At 42.6% G+C, this 25,120-nt stretch overlaps 1 protein-coding gene across 1 annotated transcript in view; it reads right to left on the reverse strand.

Moving 5' to 3' along the window:
* Positions 1-5,070: 5,070 nt before the first annotated feature.
* Positions 5,071-25,120, reverse strand: part of WDFY1 (WD repeat and FYVE domain containing 1) — a 55,088-nt gene continuing 35,038 nt past the window's right edge. Inside the window, exons 5-12 of the mRNA XM_019977689.2 lie at positions 23,665-23,815; positions 21,788-21,900; positions 19,597-19,723; positions 18,502-18,607; positions 13,508-13,609; positions 11,726-11,856; positions 9,481-9,589; positions 5,071-8,445 (exon numbers count right to left, since the gene is read on the reverse strand). Coding sequence (XP_019833248.1) covers positions 8,386-8,445; positions 9,481-9,589; positions 11,726-11,856; positions 13,508-13,609; positions 18,502-18,607; positions 19,597-19,723; positions 21,788-21,900; positions 23,665-23,815 — 899 coding nt within the window. The 3' untranslated portion in view covers positions 5,071-8,385. The remainder of the gene's footprint in view (positions 8,446-9,480; positions 9,590-11,725; positions 11,857-13,507; positions 13,610-18,501; positions 18,608-19,596; positions 19,724-21,787; positions 21,901-23,664; positions 23,816-25,120) is intronic.

The raw sequence follows: 25,120 nt of genomic DNA on the forward strand, positions 1-25,120 counted from the left end.
TCTAGCCTCAGATATTGCAGAGTCCCTCCTGCCACATTCTATTGGTGAATCACTAAGGCTGGCCCAGATTCAAGGGGAAGGTACATAAGACCCACCACTCAACAGAAGGAAGGTCTAAGCATTTGCAGAAGTATTTTAAAATCACACACCGCTTCAAGCACGAAGCTGCAGACTGGTTACATCTGATTAGGTCTTATGATGATCAGAAACCCGGAATTAGTGTTTGATGTTTTAGAAGTGTCTCATGTCCCCTGTGTACTTAGCCCCTGTAATATCTCCCCACTTTTCTCTAACTGTTCCTTCTGGCCGCTGGAAACTGTTTGAGTAGCTTGGAAGGTAGGACAGGGTGGGCAGGAATGATGGCAGTGGAGGAACAGGAATTTCACACTACCGACTCACTCCCTAAGAAAATTCACCTAAGTTCCTTGTCATTTACGCACACGGCATCCAAACTGTACACATACAGGTAACATTATGTATTTATTTTTTAAAGTATTGCTAGTTAAAAATTTTTTTTTGGCTGTGGTGGCACAAGGCTTGCACAATGAATCTTTGTTCTCAGGGATGGAACCCATGCTTCCTGACGTGGAAGCACAGAGTCTTAAGTAAGCACTGGACCACCAGGGAAGTCCCACATCATTCATTATTGATTGCCTACCAAGGTCTATGCTGTTTGCACAAATTCTCTGTCCCATAGCAGTTAGAGAGATGAACACAACAGCTGCGTGGCTAGACCAGAGTGAGCGAGGAGAGCAGAGGTCAGGGAGGTGATGACTGGATTGTTTACAACTAGGGTGTCTACCGTGGGTGGGGTGGAGTTTTGAGGGTTTTGTGTCCAACAATGGCATGATCAGAGTTGTGTTTTAACAGGCATGTTGAGAAAAGGCTGGTAGGGGCAGGAGCTGGGGGACAGGTTAGGAGGCCACTGGCACAATCCAGATGACAGGGAACTGAACTGTGGTAATAGGAGCTGGACGGTGAAAAGTGGCCGTACTGGGAGGATGCACTTTGAGGGCAGAGCCACTAGACTTGTACTGAGGCTTGGGTCTGCAAGCTTGTCTGTTATTTCAACACATGTTTGCAATGTGGGACTCATTACATAGATACAGTTGATAGACTCCTGCAGCAAAAGACAATTCAATGTCAATAAAATACAAACAACAGGAAAGTACGTTAATAATGTAGAAATAAAGTCCCAAGTCACTTGAGAAAAAAATTATTTTTATGCAAGTAAATCCAGAAATAAACAAATTTGTTTGACCATATGCTTTTTCCTCTGGAGTGGGTTTCCATTTCCTCCTCCTGGGGATCTTCCCGACCCAGGGATCAAACCTGCATGTCCCGCATTGGCAGATGGATTCTGTACCACTAAGCCAACTGGGAAGTTCCCTTTTGACACCACACTGGGTTAAGTCCACCAGATATTTCTACTTCATTTTAGAAGCTGCTCTCTAATTAGTTCCTCCAACTCTAGGTAACAGCTCAAGGAAGAGCACACAAAACCAACGCATTCAGCCTAATGTGGCATTCTCAACGGATGGGGAGAAACTCGGGTATGATGGGCAATGACAACACAGAAAGGCTAGTCCCTGCCTTCCAGAGGCTGTCTGGCAGGAACCAGTGCACATGTTAGCAGGCCATCACCATGCACGTGGCAACTTTCCTGTCATGATTTAAAGTATGTGGTGGGTACAGAAGAGTTTAAATAAACCTGCAAGTGTTGGAAAATCATTTGCCTTTCTATGACTTAAGTTATCTTGAATTCAACAAATTGTGCAATCATGCAAGTTTTAATATCACTGCATTAACTGGGAACATCTACGGAAATACTTGGTTACCATTATATTGTCAAAAGAATTATCATATTTAATAAGGGAATGACACTCTGAATTCTGAAACAGTAAAATCATGAAACATGTAAATGTAACATGAGACTCCATTAGGTGAGTTTGATTGTTTCTAGAGTCTACAGGCTACTGGCCATTCTTAAATGTTGCAGGAATAGATGATAATCCTCATTATGAGGGCAGATCTAAATACAAATCTGTTACAAGTGTCATACGCTTTAACAGCCATACTTTAGAAGAGTGATTCCCAAGTTCTTTCAAATTTTTGATTTGGGGGCATGCCTACATTATTGTGCATTAATCTATTTCAGATAAAAATAAAATTTACTTTCTAGAAGGAATTTAACCACTGTGAAATTATGTAAAAATAACAGAGAATCATTAAGTATCATAAAGCATAGATTAAGGATCCCTGTTCTTCAGAATATATGGGAAATGATTGGCTTGTAAGAAATTTTGGCATTATGTCACCAAAGAAGCCACTTTTTAGGGCCACCGCTGATTCATGACTGGGGGGTAAATAGAGTCCTAATGGCCCTCTCGATCTCAAACACTAGGCTGTGGGGAAACATGCCACACAACCCTTGTTAACAGTATAAATAAACCTCTATTACTTCGTCATTCTTCAGAATGTCAAGTTCAGGATTTAAATGTTCTTCAAAGAAAGGTTTTTTTCAAAGAAAGAGCTAGATGGGGCACTAGAAAGAGGAGCATGGGTTTTGAGGTCAGATGGACCGCAGCTTGACTCTTCAGTCTTCCACTTGGGTTTGACCTGGTAAACTTTCTCTCAGGCTCCATCTCTATGCTACAAATGATAGGACTCATGGTCTCAACTTTTATGGGAAACCATATGTATCAGTATGGGACAAGCCTTCTAAGGGATGGTCTGTATGTGTGGTGAAAGGATATAGAAAGAGATCTAATTATACTGTTGTCAAGGAAACTTAGGGACTAAAGACTGGCGGTTGGGAAAGGAAGCATATCTCAAGTACCTACATTCTCCTCCTGAGAATGTTTTCACAAGGAAGCCAGGTAACACCTAAAAGGGAAGGCAGGACACAAGAACTCGTCTTGTGTCTTGCTTCCACTTTCCATCGTCTTGTGTCTTGCTTCCACTTTCCAAGTAGAGACCAGCTCACCCTCCAGCGACCTTGGAGACACGCCTATCAGGCCGTCGTGACAGCAGCAAGGTCATCCACCAAACTTTCTTCCTCTGCATCCTGTCCACTAAGCAGCCTTCCTGGGGTGACTGGGGTTCTATCTAGACTGTCCCACAGAAACTCAAACATTAATAAACTGGAATTTCATAGACTAGGACACTAAGTTATGCCTGTTTATTGCCTGTGCAAAGGAACCAATTCAAGTATTGGCAATGGTATGAGGATATTTGCAATAAGAGTTAAAAACTTAGAACAGATATTCTTTGACCTAGCAATTCCTACTTCTAAGAATGCATCCTAAGAAAATAATTGGAAAAATGTGCAAATATGAATATACAAGCATGCTGAGTTTAGTATTTTTAAATGTTTAGTTTTATTTGAAAATTTAAATATTCTAAAAATGTATAACCTAACTTCAATTAATGGGATCAGTGAAATAAAGGATGGTTTAGTCACATAATGGAATAATGGAATACAGTTGTCCAGGCTAGATTATACTGCAGCTAAAAATCTGTGGTGTTGGAGAAGACTCTTGAGAGTTCCTTGGACTTCAAGGAGATCAAACCAGTCAATTCTAAAGACAATCAGTCCTGAATGTTCATTGGAAGGACTGATACTGAAGCTGAAAACCCAATACTTTGGTCACCTGATGGGAAGAACTGACTCATTGGGAAAGACCCTGATACTGGGTAAGACTGAAGGTGGAAGAAGGGGACGACAGAGGATGAGATGGTTGGATGGTATCACTGACTCGATGACATGACTTTGAGCAAGCTCTGGGAGTTGGTGATGCACAGGGAAGCCTGGTGTGCTGCAGTCCATGGGGCCACAAAGAGTCAGACACGACTGAGCAACTGAACTGAAAACCCTTATCTCAGCAGACTAAAACAACAGAAGATTTAGTAACACCCACTGTAGATCCAGAGCACGTTGGGTTTCATGGGATGGCTTGGCATCCCAAAGAAACTGGTGGTTAAGCCTCTTACCTGCAATTAAACTCTCCTGACTGCACGTCATGGGCTGAAGCAAGTCACGTGGGCTTACCTACCTTCACAGAGTAGGAGGCTGACAGTCCCAGTGCATGGGCACAGAGCCAGCATCCACTTCGACTCTACAGCAGCTGATGAGGCTAATAGGGGGCACAACTTTTGGGCATGGGGCAAACTCTCCACACTACATCAGGTGTGGCAAGAAGGTAGGTACATATGCATTAAAAAAAAAAGCAAAAATACTGGGAAGATATATGGCATAAATTTAACAGTGGTGTCTCTGCATGGTTGCATGCACTAAAGGACTTTTTAAAAATAAACATTTTAAATACTTTTGTGGTATTATCTTTTTATTTTCCTTTTTTTTATTGCAATAAACATATTATTATATTTTTTTCTTTGGCCACGCTGCACACTTTGTGGGATCGTAGCTCCCCAACCAGGGAGGGAACCAGGGCCCCTGACAGGGACAGCACTGATTCCAAACCACTGGACCACCAGGGAACTGCCAATAAACATTCTGATGATGAGAGAAAATAAAGCTTTGGTTCTTAAAAAAAAAAAAAAAAACTCTCAATAAACTGCTGTTCTGATCTCTAAATCAACCCCTCATCAGTTAAGCCAAGGACTCTCTTCTCCTGGATCTGAATCATCCTGTTTCTTCATAAAACTGAGCTGTTTGTGAGGGGACCCAGGGCAGAGCTCATGCTGTCTCCACGAGGCTCAGTGCTCTCAGGGGGCCTGGGTATCCTGAGCAATCTCACTCCAGGGCCTCATAAACTTCAAGACAGATCATACCTACTTCCTTTATACCAAACCCTCATTACACGCTAGCACATTAAGGCACGCGATATAAAGAAGGCACGTGCTTTTGAGTCAGACAGACAGACAAGATTCACTTCGTTTTCTCATTTGTAAAATGGAGAAAACAGTGCCTTGCAGAAGTGTTGCCAGGATTAAATAGTACGAGGTCGGCAGGGCACCCAGCACACAGGCAGCACTAAACTCATGGTAGTTACTCCTGCTGTACTATGTCCAGGTCAAACAGAACAAAAGCTAAATTAAACAACCGGGTAACAAGCAAGGAACATTTTATTGTATGCATGTTCTCAAAAAACCCACAAAAACAGAACCCACAAACAGGAGCAAAGAACAAAGGTTTCTAGCTCTCTGGGACACGCAGGGCACCCTATCTTATAGAAACGTAGCTAGTAGTACAAGACAAAATGTACTAATCAACATTGCCCTTTGCCTCCCTAGTCAAAAAAGTCTAGAGAGAAAAACACTTTAAATTGTATTCTAATATAAATTTGTTGCACAATTAAACATCAACTTACTCAAAGAGTTATTGTGTAGTAAACTGCAGAAAATAGAGTAGGCATTCAATAATCTGCTCACAATTAACAATTAAGCAATAGACACACAAATACAGCATGTATTACTTATTTGTTAAACTTCACATTTAAAATGAGCAGACGGTTTATCATTAATAGTAACCGGTTTCTTACATTTTAAGAGATACCAGATCCAGGAATGAAGTAGGAAGTAATTAATGAAAACTGCTTTTAGAAAATAACTCCTTGAATCTGAGCCACTGTGGTTTTATTCCATACTTAGGCCAGTTTCAACAGTTTAAATCTGTACGTACTACCAAACTGAATGCTGTAGGGGGAGAACAAAGTGACACCACCTTCTAAAGTATAAAGCAGTGTGTTTCGTTTATGGCCTCTAGGCAGCAGGACAGAACTAAGACACAGTAAACAGAGATTTACAAGTAATGAAGAGTCTGCTTCCATCTAATGCTACAAGAGTATATTCCTATCGCTTCCACTAATAAAGAGCAATTTTAAAACATGTTTAGAAGGAAGAACTGGAAGGTCTTGATCACGAACCTTTTGTTGTTGTTGTTCAGTCGCTAAGTCGTGGCCAACTCTGCGACCCCACGCATACTAGATCTAAACAGAAAGATCTTCTCTTAACATTCTGTTCTTCGTGATCCCCAAGTGGGACTCTGCAGGAGCATTCAGGAATGGAAAAACTGGTAAACCATTATTTGAAGAACTATATATTGTCAGTGACCCGTTTAAAAGTAACGCAGTCAAAATAAGGCAATAACCAGAAGTCTAACTATATGTGCCCAATCACTAAAATTTTTCCCCACCTCTATAAAAAATATTACCCCATTTACTACCTTGTGTGTGACAGAGACAAGGCAAGCCTACCACATGTGTGTTTAAAACAAAAAATGGTAGTAAGCTCTGGTGGAAAGAAAATATATTGAAACTTTCTCCTTTCCTTTTCCAGATACCTGGCTCCAATTCTTCCTGACACAGACCTCTCCCTCTTGACTTATGTTAGTTTAACCCCTAAGGAGGCACTGTATCAGCCTTACACTCTCTGTGAAACATTAGGTTTTTCATTAGGAATCTTTTAAAATAAAAAAAAGTCAAAAAGCTATGGCATATCCTTGACAGCTGCGAAACTGCTCAGTCTACCACAGCATCATAAAATCACATTTTACAGAGGCTGAAAGAAAGCAAAACCATCGTGTAGCATTCTTCAGCACGGCAAGAAATAGTTCATATTCTCTTTTCCTTTCAGGACTTCAGAGAATCCCCAACACAGCACCTTTGTGTGTATGAGCCAAACCATTAACTAAATTAAGCTGACATTCAACACTACCGTTCAAGTTACCACCACTTGATTTTTCTCCTGGATTATGTCAAGAACACACATTCTGCCAAGGGCCTAGGGCAAGTTTTGAAAGAAAACATCTTTTTCAGGTGATACAACACAAAAATTACAAGGAGCAATAAAACCCTTCAGTCTTATTTCTAAAGGCAAGTCGACATCTACTGCAGATCATTCTAGAACATGATGACCTGACCTCCTTTCCTAATTTGTGCCACTGGCCATTAAGACATCTTAGTTTAATTGCCTGTCTTAAACTGTTATTAAAAACACACTTTCATTAACAACTGTTATTTAAAACTATCAAGTCCCTTAGTTATGTCACACAGAATGATGCTGTCTTGGTTTGATCCCCTAAAAGCAATGCAGTAGTATTTTTCTATATCCATCAGTAAGACTAACAAAAATACTGCTGCTATCTATTTTAAAATCTATCCTTAAAATAGCCCTAAAGTAACAAGACACATGTACTGCCGGTTAAAAACAAATAAATATCTGAATATTAAAAGACAGGCTCCCCATTTCCTACCTCTTCCCCAATCCTAGTACTAAGTGGCCAAAACCTTTTAAATTAAAATGCCATTTGATAACAAAAGATTTTGCTAACTGTTCTGGGAATAACTTACAAGTTAGGAATACCTGTGCAGGACCTTGTTAATAGTCACTGCTCTGGGTTACCAATTTCCTTCTACGAAATAAGTTTTAACTAAAAGTCAACCTAGTTTAAAAAGCTTTGGAGTTCTCTTCTGAGGTGTCTACTGAAGTGTCACGGTATTTACAGGGGCTCATCTTGGGCTGCAAATAGACTGTGTCTTTCAGGAGGACTGGGCTGTTCCACGGAGCAGACTGCTCGTTTCCCATCCCAGTCACGCTGGTAGCTGGGTTTTCCATTAGTCATCCCTAATTGCAATGAGAAAAAGTCAGGCGGCTTGTGCGAGTCCCATGTTAACAGCACCATAGAGACATCTTGTCCTCAGAGCACATCTGGGGGACAGGGAAGGATGTGGACTCCCTTGGTTAGTATAGACACTGTACAGCTCACTTGGTGACAACAGTAAGGATCCGCCCACGGCACGCTGGCTGGGATGAGAAACAACTGAAGTGGACCACACACTAAGTGCAGACATGGCACTACCTGGAGAGGACAGGTACCATCAAGAGGTTTGTCAGTGACTAGGGGCAGAGAATGTTCACAGACGCCAGTGGACGAGGAGGGGCTCTGGGTTTCTAAGACCCCTGCACCCCCCCAAGAGAGAACGCAAGTCCTCCTCCCTGGACCCCTGCTCTGACCACAGAGATGCGTGGGAACCCCCGAGGGCCCAGCAAGTCTGGGAGGAGGGGAGTGTGTTTGCACTTGGAATTGCTTGCAGAAACTTCTAGGCTTTAAGTCTTTCGTTCAGTGTTTTTCTTCTGAAACTCTCGTGTGCTAAATTACTGTCTCGGCACACATCAGCTCACTGCTCGCGGGACGTCTCGCTGGAGTAACTCCACTCCTTGGGGACCCGCTATGTCAGTCCCCACGGATAGTTCCATAAATGCCCAAAAACACACGTTCACGTTTTGTTCTTTATAAAAATGCTGATTTGATTTTAGTGGCTGGCTGTCCATCCACCTGAAAGGGACTGTGGAGCTAGAGGGAAGCGTTGTGTGTAGGGGAAGGTGGCCGCCGTGAAGACTCAGACCCCGCTGGCCCCTGCATCAGTGTGGAGAGAAGCCGGTTGCCAGACTGCAGCCCACCACGGGCGTCATGTCCCAAATCTGCAAGAGAAGGAGGGGGAGGACCTGGAGAGGTGGCACTGGCTACGTGGTCCCACAGGAGGACAGACAGCTGGTATACTGGCCCGCAGGTCAAGACACACAGCTCAGCCTCTTCTTTCCCTATAAAGCTTCTGGAGATTTACACAGTGACAAGACAATGTGGTTGGCTAGAACACAAAAAAAGCTTATAAGCAGTATTTCTCTCAACACCTGCGAATTACATCATAATAATGTTTCACTACAATTTACTTTTATTTTTAATAAAAAGCCCACTGGGAAAAAGTCCATTTTTAAAATTATGAAACAAATTATGACAGTTTTATGGGGTTTCTCAGGTGGCTCAGTGGTAAAAGAATCGACCTGCCAAAGCAGGAGCCACAGGAGACATGGGCTCAATTCCTGGCTTGGGAAGATCCCTTAGAGGAGGAAACGGCACCCCACTCCAGTATTCCTGCTGGGATAATTCCACAGACAGAGGAGGCTGGTGGGCTACAGTCCACGGGGTCACAAACCGTTAGAGACAAGTGAGCGGCTGAGCACTATGCAGGCATGGCAGTTTTATAACTCAAGAATGGCACTAAGGATAAAGCGCTCACACTCAGTTTCTGTGCTAGTCACTCAGGGATTTAACAAAGGAAAGTATGGTTATTTCTTATAAATGGGGAGTATTCTATCCAGGATAAAGGACCATTAGCCAGGGAAGGAGCGACCAGAGAACGACGTCAGCTAAGGCCAGGCAGTGGGAGGGAGGACCCTGGGGCCGGCTCAGGGCAGATAGCGACAGAGAGGTGGCAGACCCTCACCAGCTTACTTGGAGAGACTGAGACAGTGGAGGGAGACCCCACTGGACTGAGCCACCGGGAAGGGCATGGAAACTCACAAACATGCAATTTGTTAGCCAGGGCTTTCACCTCGCCATGGGGAGTTCATCCAAAGGGAAGGCGAGCTTGTCCATCTGAACTGCCTTACACACTCACAGCATATCAGTGGAGCAGTCTGCACGGAGGTGCTAATTGGGACAATTAGGCAGCTTACCTTCACCACGCGGTCGGTCCCGCAGGTCACCATCAGGCCCCTAGCAACATCCATGGACATGTGGGAGATGTTATGTTTTCCTTCATGGAAGGTTGCTAGAGATGTCCGACTAACAGAGAGAAGAGAGGCCATTTAAACTCACCCGATGGTTTCTAGAGCTGAGGGATGAGTCGTCTTAGCAACATAAAGGAAATGTTTACGGTAACAGTGTCAAAATTTGCTCCCCGAAATGTGGCTATGGTTTTGAAAACCAATTTTAATTAAAGGATGACAGAAAGCCGAAGTTGCAGGACTGGTTTTCTGGGGGGTTTTTCTGGTCTTTCTGTTTGTTTTTGGTTGTGCCGTACAACCTCAGGGATCTTGGTTACTCAACCAGGGACTGCACTTGCACCCTCGGTGGTAAGAGCAGAGGTCTGACCACTGGACCTCCAGGGGATTCCCAAAGGCAGTTTTATAAAGGATTTTCCAAAATTCCCAAAATATTTGATTTTCTTTTAGTGGAGAGGCTTGTACATTCCTAGACATCAGAATTGAGAGAGTCATTTCCTAGTCAGGTTGATAGGGAGTCTAGGGGTCCCCAAGGAGAGGGGTCTGGAATTCTCAAGGAGGAAGAAAGGACAAACTTTTTTTCTTTCTCCACATTCCTTAGGATTATATAACAATAATGTATCCTGCCAAAGGACAGTCTTTAGATTCAACCTTCTGTTATCTTAAAATGTTAATTATGGGAGTAGACCTGGTCTTTACAAGGATGTATCTTGCCTGAGGACAGTGTTATCTTAAAATGTAAATTATGGGAGTAGGTCTGATAAGGTCTTTACAACCTCCAGACATTCTTTGGATTATATAACCTCATTGTCAACACTAGCAAGCGGGTACTCTTTCTGCCCCCTTCTGATGCCTATGTCAGAAGCTTTCTCTATCTCCTTTATACTTTAACAAAACTTTATTACACAAAAGCTCTGAGCGATCAAGCCTCGTCTCTGGCCCCGGATTGAATTCTTCTCCTCCGGGGACCAAGAATCCCGCTGTATTCGCGTGATTCAACAACCTTTCAGAATGAGAACCTTTAACAGAGAAGAGGAACTACACTGCATGAGATCACAGGCTGCAGGCTCCCCGCTAATCCAGGCTGGAGAGGCAGTGCTGCCCCGGGGTGCTGACCCTCACTCTACTCCAAAGCCCACACCCTGGCCACATCACCAGCTCACTGACCAAGAGCAGTGGTGGTGTCACACCAGCCTTCCTACTTGGGCATCCACCAAGGTGTGCCCAGCTACTGCTTTCAAAGATGATTCAAAAATGAGCAGAAGTAGAGAAGGAAATGGCACCCCACTCCAATATTCTTGCCTAGAAAATCCTATGGACAGAGGAGACTGGAGGGCTATGATCCATGTGGTCGCAAAGAGCCAGACACGGCTTCGTGACTTAGCATGCATAGCTGAAATTAACACACCAAAATAACTCAACTGCATTTCAATAAAATACATTTTTTAAAAAAAGGAGCAAAAGAAAATGCTGGTCCTGCCTTCATGGATCTATCTGATTCAGAACTGAATGGGGGACAGACATGTCTTATACACAGTTATTTAAGCATAGATCACTAGGTCAGACTTTATGTGGGAGAGAATGTGGGTCTCCAGGGTTTTCCCACTAATAAATTGTCCATGAGTGTGAGCACAGGTTGAAGCCGGGGTGCCTCTGTAGAGCGCCTGCTCAGCCACCCACCAGTGTACACACAGCCTTGACCCTCACAGCACTCTGAGTGGCTTGGAGTCTCAGGGCCGGCCACTCATAGCCTGACCGGTCTGAGCAGAATCATTCCTTCAAGTGTTTGGGAGAAACTTGTGTTAAGTCACAAAGCCAGGGCAGAATTCTCTCCTTGGAAACTGTTTACAGGAGACAAAAGATCAATACAGTGGATCCTTGAACAACACAGATTCAAACTATACTGGTCCACTTATATCCGGATTTTTTTTTTTACTAGTAAATATCATAGCACTAAATGATCTACAGACCCATGGATAGGAAGGTCTAAGTTATATCCAGATTTTTATACCCAGTCAGACCCAGAGGGTCTAAGGTATACGCTACACCCAACTCTTTAAGTTGTACCCAGATTTTCCACTGCATGGAGGACAGGACCCTAACCGTTGTGCAAGGGTCGACTGTGTATCCATGTCATTTCCCAGGCTCTCCCACTGCAGATGAACACACAGTAAGACAGAGACAGGCAAACACTCACTCCTCGTCCTTGATGGAGTCGTAGCAGGAATCACAGACTCGGACCTGGAACTCGAAGCCCATGACGGGGTAGCTGGAGCGCTTGCTGCTGCACTTGCCACAGACAGCCTGCCCACACTTCCGGCAGTGATGCTTCCAGAAGGAAGGAGGGAAAGGGGGAGTTAACCTCTTGTTTTAAGGTACGTGGTTTCCCTTCAGAGCAGGGGAATGGGATTGGGGATGATGTGCCTTGAATGATACTGCAAAGTCACTTCAGTCGTGTCTCTTTGTGACCCCATGGACCGTAGGCCGCCAGGCTCCTCTGTCCATAGGATTCTCCAGGCAAGATACTAGAGTGGCTTGCCATTCCCTTCTCCATGAATTATAATCACCCCTAATTCAGTGTATCAATTAACACACCAAAGGCTGACGATTTCAACACTTTTAAGGATTTCCAAATATCCTTGCTTTGTTATTGGTGAAATACTGATTTTTATTCTTTCATATTTTCGGCCTAGATGACAACAAACGACGTTTAAAACCAAGTTCAAGCTCACTTAGGAACCCAAATGGCTAGAGACTTTGGGAAGGAAAAACAATCCTATAACAAAGAAAAGTTTTAAATGGAAGTAAAGTTTTAAATGTAATTTGCCCTCATTAAGAAACAAACATCCATAATCATGTTTCGTTCTTTCTTTTACTCTTTCAAATGATGATTCTGAAAATGAGATTCAAGAACATTCCAAAATAGTTCAGCTATTATCACTACTTTTGACATATATATATTTTTAAACCACTGAAATTTTGTGACCCATACCTTTCCATGCTCTTCTACTAGCTGTTAACTCATAAGATTAAAATTAATTCTCCATGTTTCCTTTGAATTAGGGCCTACTTCACCCACCAGTTACTACCAGCCATGTGTTGTGAGAACAAGGCTAAAGACAGAATATTGCTGCAATTTCTGAGCGTTAGAATGTTATGAGTGATAAAATAATTCCTACACTGGCAGTCTTATATCTGACCTTGCTACAGAGCAGCTTCATAAGTAAAACTTTATTGACACACACAAACTGCACCAATTCCTTAGAGAGGGTACAACCCATAAGAAAAGCTATTAAAATTGGCATTCCATTTTTACTTACCTGCACAAATTCACATTCAGTCTGAGTGAGTGGCTACCTTCAAGCTTGCTATAGAACTATGCTTTTTGTAGAACTTTAGTATTACATGAATACCTAATGGTAACAGCTTCCTTGAAATCTATAGGCTATCTGGAACACGTTTTTTCAATTAATTTACAAAATTAAAAAACAGTACATACTTGAAACATGCTTAACAGAAATGCTGCGGGTACATGCACATGGAACAAGCTAAAATTCTTACTGTCAGAATATTTCAGCGAGGGCTAACCTGTTACTTTTCGTCTGTTCGTGAAAGTTTAAGGCTTAGAGGCCGAGTTCATTCTGACTTTGTGCTGGGCTGGTACAAATACTAACTTTAACAAGTAATAGCCCTAAACTCAGAGCTCTTTCATCCCTTTACAAACAGGCTCTGGGGGTTTTCTGGACATCCCTGCTTTTCCAGAGCAGGATGAGCGATGGCATACTTTGGGAAAGTTAAGTCTCACTATAACCCCAGGAAAGATCTGCTCATGTTTGTCACACAATGATGGTGACATCACAAACGTAGGAATTAACAGCATTCATAGGGAAAAGTGTGATTCGAAATAAAATGTTAGACTAATCATATAAATAACAAAATATGAGATTAACACAGTGACAACTGGATGCCAGCTACTCACCTGTCTCAACCCCAGTGTCTTCGTGTCCCACATCTGCTTAATATTCCAGAAAAAGGGCTGTTCACATTTCTGACAAGAATCACTTTCCAACCACTGAGGAGCCTGGGGGAGGAGAAAGTCAGACCCAACATCAGAGCATCTGCTGATTTATACCAAGTTTTCAGAAATTAATACAACAGTTCTAGACCTCACTGGGGTTCTTTTTTTTTTTTTCTTTTCTATGTATTATAGCTGTTTCCATATTCATTCAATATTATGTTTGTGTTTTGAGTAATCTTTGCCATTTTTGCAATGTTTTCAAGATTGTTTAATTTTAGATTGTTCTACCTATAGACAGGAGGGAGGAATTCAATCTGCATTATGAACTCTTAAGAGTTGTCCTTGCATATTTGACCTCAATCACTTGGCATCATATATATGCAATAAAAACAGAAAATACTCTAAGATTATACCAAAGATCATGAAGTAAGGAATAATCTTTTCTTGATTCTGAAAGTTAACACTCAAGAAAAGTTTATCTGATAAGAAGAGACAATATGGGAGAACCAGAGAAATCAAACTACACTGACTCTTAAAAAATCTTCAGTGAAGATGGTCAGCTTTACAGATTTGACAAGGTGGTTTAAAGAGTTGAGTGCCCCTAATTTTTTGTTTCCTATTGCATCAAAACCTTTGGCTTTCCTATTTCTTATTTTAGATATGGCATTACAAGTATTTCTACATAAGACAGCCATTACAAAAGTCTTTCTTCCTGGAGTGGGGGTGGAAAAGGGACCCACAAACAGAATGAAGCAGGCTAAGACAGAAGAGCCTTCCGTAAATGACTGGGGCAATGCTGGAAGTGGGAAGGGAGGACAGAAAGAGTGAAGAGGAAATGCATACCCACGTGACAAGGTTACTACCCGATGTAGAACTGCTCATTTCTGTGATCAGGGAAGAGAGGAGGGGGTTTGAGAACCCTGCCTGTGAACAACGTCCCTCAAGGAAAACCCATGACACAGTGGGGCCTGCTGCCAACACCATAGGAATGTTTAATTGCAGTGGAAGGAAAGCAGGGCCACTGTCTAGTCTTAGTTTGTGACACAGGCCAGTGTAACTCCAGCAACACCACCCGTATGTGGAGCAGTCACATGGAACAATCAGCACAAAAATGTCTTCATGGCAGCGATATTCAAGCATGAGTACACCATGGCTAAGGCTGTGAGCATTAAATGCAGTGCTTTGCAGTGCCTGGTATACAGCAAGTGCCATATAGTCCACCAGTGTGCTTCGTTCTCAACACAACCCTAGGAGATGCAGAAGAACATTCTCTCAGTTTGACAGGCAAAGACACTGTGGCTCAGAGACTGTGGTGGCCTGTCCACGGTTGGTCAGTGGGCGGAGCTCCCAGGAGATGCAGGAGTCCCGCCCACATCTTTGTGCTTGTCCACTGCACTCTACACAGCCTCTGGACATGGTCCTCTTCATTTCAACAGGGTCTCCAAACATGTTTCTGGAATATGACAACCAATGGGACTGAATTCCTGCCCTCAGGGAGCATAATTCTGTCTAAGGGTTAGGGAAGAATATCATTTTGCTGAGCTGGAAGGGACAGGGACACAAGGAAAGAAAAAATATGCTTAAAATAATCAGATAATGGACAAAAAAACAAACTCAGAAATATATTTTTGGAACATATTTTAATATAAGAAATAACCATGACTTTGTTTCTTTTAATAGGATTAAGTGTTATGGTATAGGCTCTCATGAACCATCCTACTGAATGCTCATTCTCTAAGGAGAAAAAATTTTCTTTTGTGCTGAGAAGAGCAAAAGAGAACATTATTCAAGTATTCTGACTATTGCACTCTCTTTTCTAAATCTTGTTCCACCTGCCTAACCTGGACAAAGATGATGTAACAAGAACCCCAGGGCACTGATAATCTGTTTTGCACTAATGTATAAAATACTTCCCATTCTGTAACCAGCTAGCTTCAAATACAATTTCTTCATGTGGATTTATTATGGCTACTTGCTCATTTACGTCTCTTGCCTCCTTCCAAAAAGGAGTCCCTTTGATTACAATCAGGCAGGGATCGTCTGCTTCCAACCTGCCTGTGTGGTGGCCGACAGCCACTGTGGGTTGGAGATGCCCCAGTCAGTGTTTCCAGGTGACTCAGAAAGAAACTCCCAGCAAGGGCTGTGGGGCTACAGAATCTGGGGTTAATCCTCTCAGCTGGTGCCTAAGGAAGTCCTACAAATTGTAGAAAACCCTAATGCAAGGTCAGAATCTCATATACCACAGGCTGCTTACTTTTGCACTTATATACTCAGTTGGTAAAAACAAAACAACAACTAAACCAAAAAGTCCTACTAAAAATATTGCATCATTTTGACATAATTTTATTTCCCACCAACACTGCCAACCACTGAGACAGTGTTACCAGCCAGTGTGCACATGATTTGGGATAATTGCCTATAAGTGATTCAGAGGAAAAGAGTCCTCCCCTACACACACAGGAAGCACCTTGAATGAATAGCCCCCAAAGAGAAGATAGGACTCTCTTCTTTCCCTAGAGGTACAAATAACCTCACACTCACATAACCTTGGAGGTAAGAACCCTGCTTCTACTTTCCACTTTTAAAAGGACTTAGCAAGGATGAGAACAGTGGACTGAAATCCAAGTAACTAAACCCTTACAAGAGCCACTAGTAGCATCAGGCCCCGATGGTCTCCTCCCTCCTGATTTAGGGAACACATCCTCTCCCCATCCTCCCCGAGTTCCTGCTCTCTCAGAATTAGATTGAAGAGCAACAAGTCTAGGAAACAGGGCCTGGTGCACTGCAGTGCATGGGGCTGCAGAGTCGGACACAAATGAGTGACTAAACTGAACTGAGGCAACAGTGCAGTACACTAGCTGCTGATGTTGCGTGAAACTAGGAGATGACAAATACATAACCCAGTTCAGATAAACATTTGCAAAGGCAGTATTACACATTCTGTAATATTGAGTCAATTTTACATATGTTTAATAACAAGTTATTCTAAGCCTTACCAAAAAGCTTTTTAGAAAATTCAAATAGAGAAATTAACCAGCAGATATGCCATCAATATTTCCTCTGACTTGTCTCACAAGGTCACTAAAAAACTAGCAATCAGTACTCCAGATTACGAACGAAATTTTATTATTTATATGGGAATCTACTTCCTTCATTAGATTGCAAGTTTTTGGCAGGCAAGAATCTTTACGTATGCTGCTGCTGCTGTTGCTAAGTCGCTTCAGTCGTGTCCAACTCTGTGCGACCCCATAGATGGCAGCCCACCAGGCTCCCCCGTCCCTGGGATTCTCCAGGCAGTAACACTGGAGTGGGTTGCCGTTTCCTTCTCCAATGCATGAAAGTGAAAAGTGAAAGTGAAGTCGCTCAGGTGTGTCCGACTTCTAGCGACCCCATGGACTGCAGCCCACCAGACTTGTCCATCCATGGGATTTTCCAGGCAAGAGTACTGGAGTGGGTTGCCATTGCCTTCTCCGATCTTTATGTATAGAGCACAGTAATTATAAAGCCTGCAAGTGTAATGTCCTGTAAAGTAATGTCGCTGTTTTTTTTTAATAGACGGAACCCCTCTGATTATGTCCCCGAGGGTATGCTAAAGATGCAACTGTATTCAGGGAGAATCAGACTCGCAAGTAATCAGAGGCGACACAAAGCAGCATGTGCAGGGCTTGTGGGGAATGCTGCATTCACGCCCAGCATCCACTGCAGTGGGCAGCAAGCTGACCTACACGCTGTATAAAGGACAGCACTTGGAACACATCGCGTGACATCAGAGTATGAGTTGTTTCTGATTAGCTGCTCAATTGTGCAACCCCATAGACTGTAGCCCTCCAGGCTCCTCTGTCCATGGGATTTTCCAGGCAAGAATACTGGAGTGGGTTGCCACTTCCTTCTCCAAGGGATCTTCCTGACCCAGGGATCAAACCTGTATCTTCCTGACCCAGGGATCAAACCTGTGTCTCCAGCATTGGCAGGCAGATTCTTTACTGAGCCACCTAATATGCACCACAATACAATATCATTTACGAGGTATATGTGGCTAAGTTTCCAGACTTTAGGGCTACCGTTTAGCTAATCAGTAAATGTGTCTGAGGTTAAACCATAAGACCCTAACCCCCTCACAAAAAAATCTTTGGAATCAATGCCACTCTCTACACCACAGGTGGTAGACGTCACTTGGGAAAGACAAATAACACCTATGCCGGTAAAGATGAGAATGGAAATCCTGCCTGGAAATCATCTGACAACATCTAGAAAAAGCCTTAAGACTGTATATACCCTTGACCCGAAGGGTCTATTTTCAGAATTTTGTCTGAAATAAATAACTGAACAATCACACAATGACAAGGTCAAAAATGTTCACTGCAGCATTATTTAAAATAGAGAAAAAGGAGAGACTGTTTATAGTGTCTGTCTAAATAACTGGAGGAGAGCTTAGAAGCCGTCTCATTCAATTATTTCACTTGATGGAAGAAGGAACAGAGACGAGGAAATTAAGGCACTTAAACTCAGGTCTCCTGAAAAGAACACTAGAGTGACACGGACTCAGTGGGACAGAGCTCGTGGGAAATAAAAGCAGAGAATGGGGAAATATTTTCCCAGATGAGCTATGTCCCTGGTGAGTGTCTTGGGGACCCCATGGCAGATGTGGAGCACCACCCTGGAGCACCTGCCTGCAGTCCATTCCCTGGACGGGCTGGGCTGTCTCCAGCGTCCTCTCCATGCACTTCTCTGTGAAAATCAGCCCAATGCCCCATGTGTGGTTACTGCTTGTCCCCGTGGAAACTCTCCAGTGAGTAGAGGACACAGTGACGGTGACATACAGGACCGCATTGGACAGCAACCAGTAAGCACAGCGGGGAGGAGCTGGGACTGCCTGCATCTCCAGCCAAAGGGTGGAAAACCAAGAGGCGGGCTGTGGGACCTCCCCGGGTCAGCCCTGCCTTGCTCCCTCTTACCTCCTCTCTGCTGACATCCATGTTCCACACTGCAATTCCACCATCCGAGGAACAGGAGACCAGCTGCCTCGTGAGCTGCAGGTAACACAGCGCCTGCACTCTGTCACTGCAAACAGACAGCAGTCACTGCCTCAAGCTGGGACACACGCAGTCTCTATGCAGGCTCCAGGGTCTCCCCTCGCTGGAATCAGCAACTGGCATTTTATCACTAACTAGTTGGTATGGTCATCTGGATCCCTGTATATACGTTACCAGGCATTCTATAATGTACTATACAGAATAACAGTTACTATGAAATAAATGCTACTGCTTTCAAGTCCGTCATTAAGAACTGCAGGTCAGAGAGGAGATGGTGACCATAGTTTTCTGGACCAACCACTATAATTTCTTACCAGGTGCACAAGATTGTTTCTGAACAAGTAGGTCTTCAGAACTTAAGAGGTGTTCACCTCTTAAAGGAGGTGTAACTCCCTTACTTACATAATCCGTAAGAACTAGCAATTGAACACGATGGAGATTACTGGTGTGCACGTGTGTGCACGCACACACTCTGACAGGGTAAGGGAGTCTGCCCTGCTCCTGCATGCTTGTCTGGTTCCTCTTCTGGATGCCCTAGGAAACAACCTCCTGACCTGTAGATTTGTGGGGAGAAGCTTTCCTCTCCTTGGCTGCTTTTCAACTTGACTCTGCTCGTAGCCAAGCAACAGACAAGCCTACCCAATGACGAGGAAAGGGTTCCTCTTCAAGACTAGATGGCAAAAACCTGAGCATTAAAATGCCAGAGCTTAGGCGAAGCAGGACTGGGTCAATCCAGACATTATTCCTTAATGAAATTCACTAATGAGACTGGCTTAAGTGTCGTACCGCAGGCCGTCTTCCAAGGTCAAAGTCCCCATCCATGGTCTCTAACTCACATTTGCCTGAAGCAGACATTTCACTGGGGTGACTCCTTGGCAGAGAAAGGTGGGAGAAAGCCCTATCACCTGGACAGCTGAAAGGATGCGATTTGGAGACAGTGGTCTCAGAGTACTCATGCCTCCCCCCGCCTCGCCCCAGCTCGGATTCCACCCCCACCCCCGCCCCCCAGTCACGCACTGGTGGCCCTGGAGCAGGAGTGTGCGGCCCTTCCTTCCCCCGATGTCCCACATGATGACGCTGTTGTCAGACGCTCCTGAGAAGAGTAACCGTTGAATAGGGTCCCACCAGAGGCAGGCGATACTCCCTAGGGGTGAGAGAGGGAGGTTAGCTGGAACACTCCACTGGCACACAACTGACAAGGGAAGACTGAATCAGGACCAGCTGAGTCTGGATGTAAAATGGATCTTCTTGGTATAAAAGGGCATCTAACACTTTATCATGAGTCACAGGGGAGACACAGCACAGTCCCTACCCAAGCTACAAGAAGAGGATTTTCAGGAGTTGTATATCAGACTACTCTGAACACAAAGGTGTTTAAAATAAGATTTTCCTCCTCTATACCAAAAAACTATTTTATAGCTGTAAATGAGGGTTAGTTCAGAAAAAGCTTTTGAAGGGGAAAAAAAAAAATAGCTACCAGTATCTAAAGAGCAAAGGCAGTGAAGGTTTCAGGAGTTTTCTGATTTAAAAGTCTGGATTATTCCAGGTCTCTGGGACCTTGTGGGTGTCCTACTCCAGGATGCCTCTGTTTAAGGAAATTAAGTGTCTTAGAGGAAGGGAAAAAAAAGTGAAATCGTACCACACAATTATGCCAAAGAATGCAGGTAAAAATCCAAATCCTACGTTTCACATTCTGTATTGACTAAACTTACTAAATTTGATACCCTTGGGAAAACTCTTTCTTTCTACAGATTTCTCTTTCAACAGATCTCTTCATTGTTCCATTAATTGCTGCTTGCCTAGAAAAAGTAATAAACTTATTAAACCAGTCACACAAGCTAACAGTATTTTTGGTGGGTGTATAGAAAACTGGTAAAGCCATATTCAGAAGCAAACCACAAGAGACTTGTTTCTCACAGAAGCTTAACCAAAGTGAAAAAAGAAGTACTGTGCAAAACTGGCTTCAGGGATCAATTCTGTAGAAACCTTAGCCCTGTTTGATCCTATGACCCACGTTTTTCAGCTAGAGCCTAACAGCAGACAGGCCAGCTCTTTCTACATGAACCCTGCTGAGCAGTTATCAGAACTCATTCTGTCCTGAGCAACCCAGAGAATACTTAAGAGCCTGGGATCATGAGACCATGAGTCATAAACAGAAAGTGGTTTCTGAGGGCCTGTGTTTTCCTGCCTTTAGATTTATCTACTCAAACTTACTGTCCTTCCCTCCCCCTTTTCCTCTACAAGGTCACAGACCCAGATTTATCTAAATAAATTACCTACAGAGGACATTTAAACTGGCTATACTTAAAAACACTATTTTCATAAATCAATCCATCATTAATTCCTTCAACAAACTCCTAATTCTTCAATCTGAACCAGATGGCCTCAAAGCTTCTAATGTTACGAAATACAGTCAATTGAGCTTTAAAACCTTTCCACGAAGCCCTGCCAGATCACTCTGCTACAGAAATAACAGAATTCCGCCCAATCATTCTTTTCCCTCGGTGCCTCCCCAGTGGATGTTTCCCAAATAAAGACAGAACCAGCTCATACACTTCCAATTGTACTGACGGACCTACTGTGTCTTGGTGTCCTAGAAAGCAACAAATTTAAAATAACAATCTTTTTCCAAAGGTCTTACCATTTACATAAAATTTTAAAAAGGGGAACAAAATTAAATTACTTTAAATTAAATTTAAATTTTAATTAAAGAAGGGGAACAGAACAGAAAGTAATGTCACATAAGTATTACAAATCTAGAAGGGATCATGACACCTAACCCCATACCTTGCCTTCACTTAGTTTTCATAAGATCTTCTGGGACTGAAGTCCCACATCTGGCCAGTCAAACTGAAACCTGACAAGATCTTAGGGAGCTAATCATTCATGAAACCACAGAGGCAAGAACTAGATTTGGATGCCCATATTGGGTGAAAAGGGCTTCCCAGGTGACGCTGGTGGTAAAGAAACCACCTGCCAATGAAGGAGATGTAAGAGACTCATTCGATCCCTGAATCAAGAAGATCCCCTGGAGGAGAACATGGCAACCCACTCCAGTATTCTTGCCTGGAGAATCCCCATGGACAGAGGAGCCTGGAGGGCTACATACAGTCCATAGGGCTGCAAAGAGTTGGACATGACTGAAGCGACTGAGCAGGCATACATGCACACATATTAAGTGAAAAACAGCGGTGATCACACAGCCTACCTTCATGTCCTTTAAGGGTGGTAATAACTGAACAGGTGCTCTGTTCAAGTTTCAGCAGGGTGATCTGTCCAGAGTAATCACCAACAAACGCATACTGAGTATCAAAGTCGTATCTGTGGAGAAGCAGTCAAGGATGTATAACACAATCCATCTCAAAGTTACAAAGCAGAAAATGTACATTCTATAAAGGGTAAGCACAAACCTAAAACTCTGAGAAAAGAAACACTCCACTGAAAATCATACAGCATGGAAACACCAAAGGAAAAAATGCTTTAAGCTAGAATTATCAGGAAAGTTAATATTCATTCATTCAATAAGCATTCACTGAGTACCTGTTATTATTTCAACTAATATCCTAGGAATTGGCAACAAAAAAGATAAAAGAGCTGATATATATAGAGAGAGACATAAAAATAAGTAATCATATTATAGTAAAGTTTTAAAATGTAAAATATTCAATAATGAAAACAGTCAAAAAGAACTGGAAGAAAAATGCTTTTTATGAAATTATCTCTGGAAATAATGTAAAACTGAGAGCAAATGATGGGAACTCATCTTTTGGGGGGCCTAGAGGATTTAGATTTAAGTGAAGAAGATGGTTTACTTTAAATTGCTGTGAAGAGTTTAGCCGTCCAAAAGGCAGTCATTTGGGGCAGTAGCAAATTTAAAATTTAAAAATATATTAACTATTGGTAACAACTTGCCATTAACACTCAGTTACTCTATGGCCATAGCAGTTTGTGGTAAATCAGGTGTCTACACACAATAAGATAATTACTGTTTTAATTCCAAAACATGGATCAAAAGGAAGACCACAGGCTGGACCACAAAGATGTAATTCTGTGCTATTTTCTATCAATCCATATGAAACACATAACAGAAAAGCCTATATAGCACATGATATATCTGAGTAGTCTTCCCTTGTTTGATTCTAAAGTGTATGGTACTATTTTAAGTATCTCATGATGTACGTTCATTTGTAGCAAACATTTTTATAAAGGCTCTCAATGGAAGAAAGAATTTCACTACACCAGATGTCCAACACGGAAAGAGAAAATACCATGGGGCGTTTGCCTGCGGCTGACAGCCTTGACCTTGCCAGCACTAAGATACATAGCTACCACAGGCAGCCTGATGCAAGAGCGCACTCTACATGAAACGAATACAGCAGCAGAATTTCAGAGCGGCAATTTCTTAACATCTGAGGGATCCAGTGGCACCTTCGAGAGTCATATAAGGATTATGAACCCTCTTCAAACACACACAAGAAAATGAAAAAACTCCTTGTAGCCCTTTTATGAATTCCAGGGTCACAAATTCTTATATTCTCTTGCCAGGTCTGCAAATAACCCACTACTAGAAGATTCATTCCTTTTTTTCCCTCTTTACGCAACAAAAAGTCTTTTCTTTCACTTCAAAAAGCAAGGGAGTGAAGGAGGGGTCTGTATTAATGAGGTTTAGATTTTCTGAGATTTCTATATTAAAACACCTATGGCACACCCCAGCAGAGAACAGCAATTCATTTATCACTTTTAATAAACCGTTTTTAAAAGTATTTCATTTGTTTGTTTTAATGTGGACCACTTTTAAAGTCTTTTCTGAATGTGTTACCATAGTTTTTCTGTTTTCTGTTTTGGGGTGTTGGCCAAGAGGCGTGAGGGATTTTAGTTCCCCGACTAGGGATGGAACCTACACCCTCTGCATTGGGAGGCCAAGTCTTAACCACCAAGTCCTAATAAACCAATTTTATACCCAAGAAAAGAGAGACATAAATTCTTCGATTTTATGTGAAATATGTAGGAATCATTCAGCCTTTAGGTCTCAATTAGCAGTTGAGGATCAGATGCAGAGCTAACTGCTGAGACTGGGAAGGATACTGCAGACACGAGGCCCAGGAAGAGAAGAAGTGCCTCCCGAGCATGTTCCCGCTGCGGGTGCACATCCAACTGACACACTTGTCGTGGCCAGTGCTGATCACCCACTCGGTGGCCAGGCTGAAGATGATCGCCGTCACCCGGTTCTGATGAGCTGCGGGAGCAGAGAAGAAACACGACCTGGGCAATCCAGTCTCAGTGGGTGGGAACTGGGGGTCCCCTTCTCCACCCAGTCAGCCTGCAGACTCACAGGCTGGACAGGCCCACCCTGGAAAGCCTGCACTCTCAACAGGCGGCAGAGAATCTGCCCGACCCCCAACCCATGATCTAATGGGCAGGCTCTCCGAGGCCCTGCCCTCTGCCTCCCTGCAAGGGAGGAGACCATCAGAAGCTAAATATCCTTTAAAGAATAATGCTCAAGAGGGATTCAAATAGTATATCAGAGGACAGATTAAAAAAAAATCTCAAACAACTATCAATGAGTTTCGTATGGAAAGCAGTAGTCTTTTCTTAACAGAACAGGTTTGTTTGTTTTTGTCTGTACCTTTAGTGCTTTGACTCTTTAGAAAACAGTGGCATTGTGAAAAGGGCAACTGAAATTTTCTGAAATAAACTTTTTATTATTTCTAAGATGAAGCATTTGTAAAGTTCCACATTCCAAAGTAATAGCTGAGAATGAGGAAGTATTCTATTACCTAACTTCTGGAATATTTCTATCTCCAGGTCAATTTTAAGCCATACCAGGGCAGTGACCTGTCTACGTGGAGCAGGGTCTTGCATACAGCTGGTGTTTAATAAATGCCAAGTCTGATGAATGAAGTCAGAAGCTAGACAGAGACACATCTGACCTTACTCTCAGCTGTACAGGCTGCTTCAGAAAAACAGAGGGACTGTTTCTTATAAATTAACCAGAAAACACTACAACCCCCTGGAAATGCAGGCGTAGTCATGTAGACATTCATAAAACATAACAAATGGCCAATATCAAATAAAGTTTAAATAATTTTAAAACAGAACTATTTTAACTATCAAACTGGCAATAAGCATTTAAAAAGAACAATGAAGACTTAATGAACAGGCACTTTCTCGATCACTACTCATTAAAATATTTACACTATTGCTGGAGAGAGTTTTGCAAAATAAATCTAGAGTATTAAAAAAAAGTTTTAATGTTTGATCCAGTTATTCTACTTTTAGTAATCTATCTTAAAGTAATAAGAGTTATAGGATCTGAGTCAGTAACCATCAAGGACACACACACACATATATATGAAATCACTTTTATACATATATATATATATATAAAAACACACAGATATATATAAACACACATGCCTATGTACATATCATCATATGTCTTAGTATGTGTTATCAAAAAATGGGAGCAGTACACATTTTCAAAAATAGAGGAATGGTTAAACTAAATCTGACACACGCACCCAGTGGAACAGTATACAAA

Source organism: Bos indicus, chromosome 2 (assembly GCF_029378745.1).
Source record: "Bos indicus isolate NIAB-ARS_2022 breed Sahiwal x Tharparkar chromosome 2, NIAB-ARS_B.indTharparkar_mat_pri_1.0, whole genome shotgun sequence".
Classification (NCBI taxonomy): Eukaryota; Metazoa; Chordata; class Mammalia; order Artiodactyla; family Bovidae; genus Bos; species Bos indicus.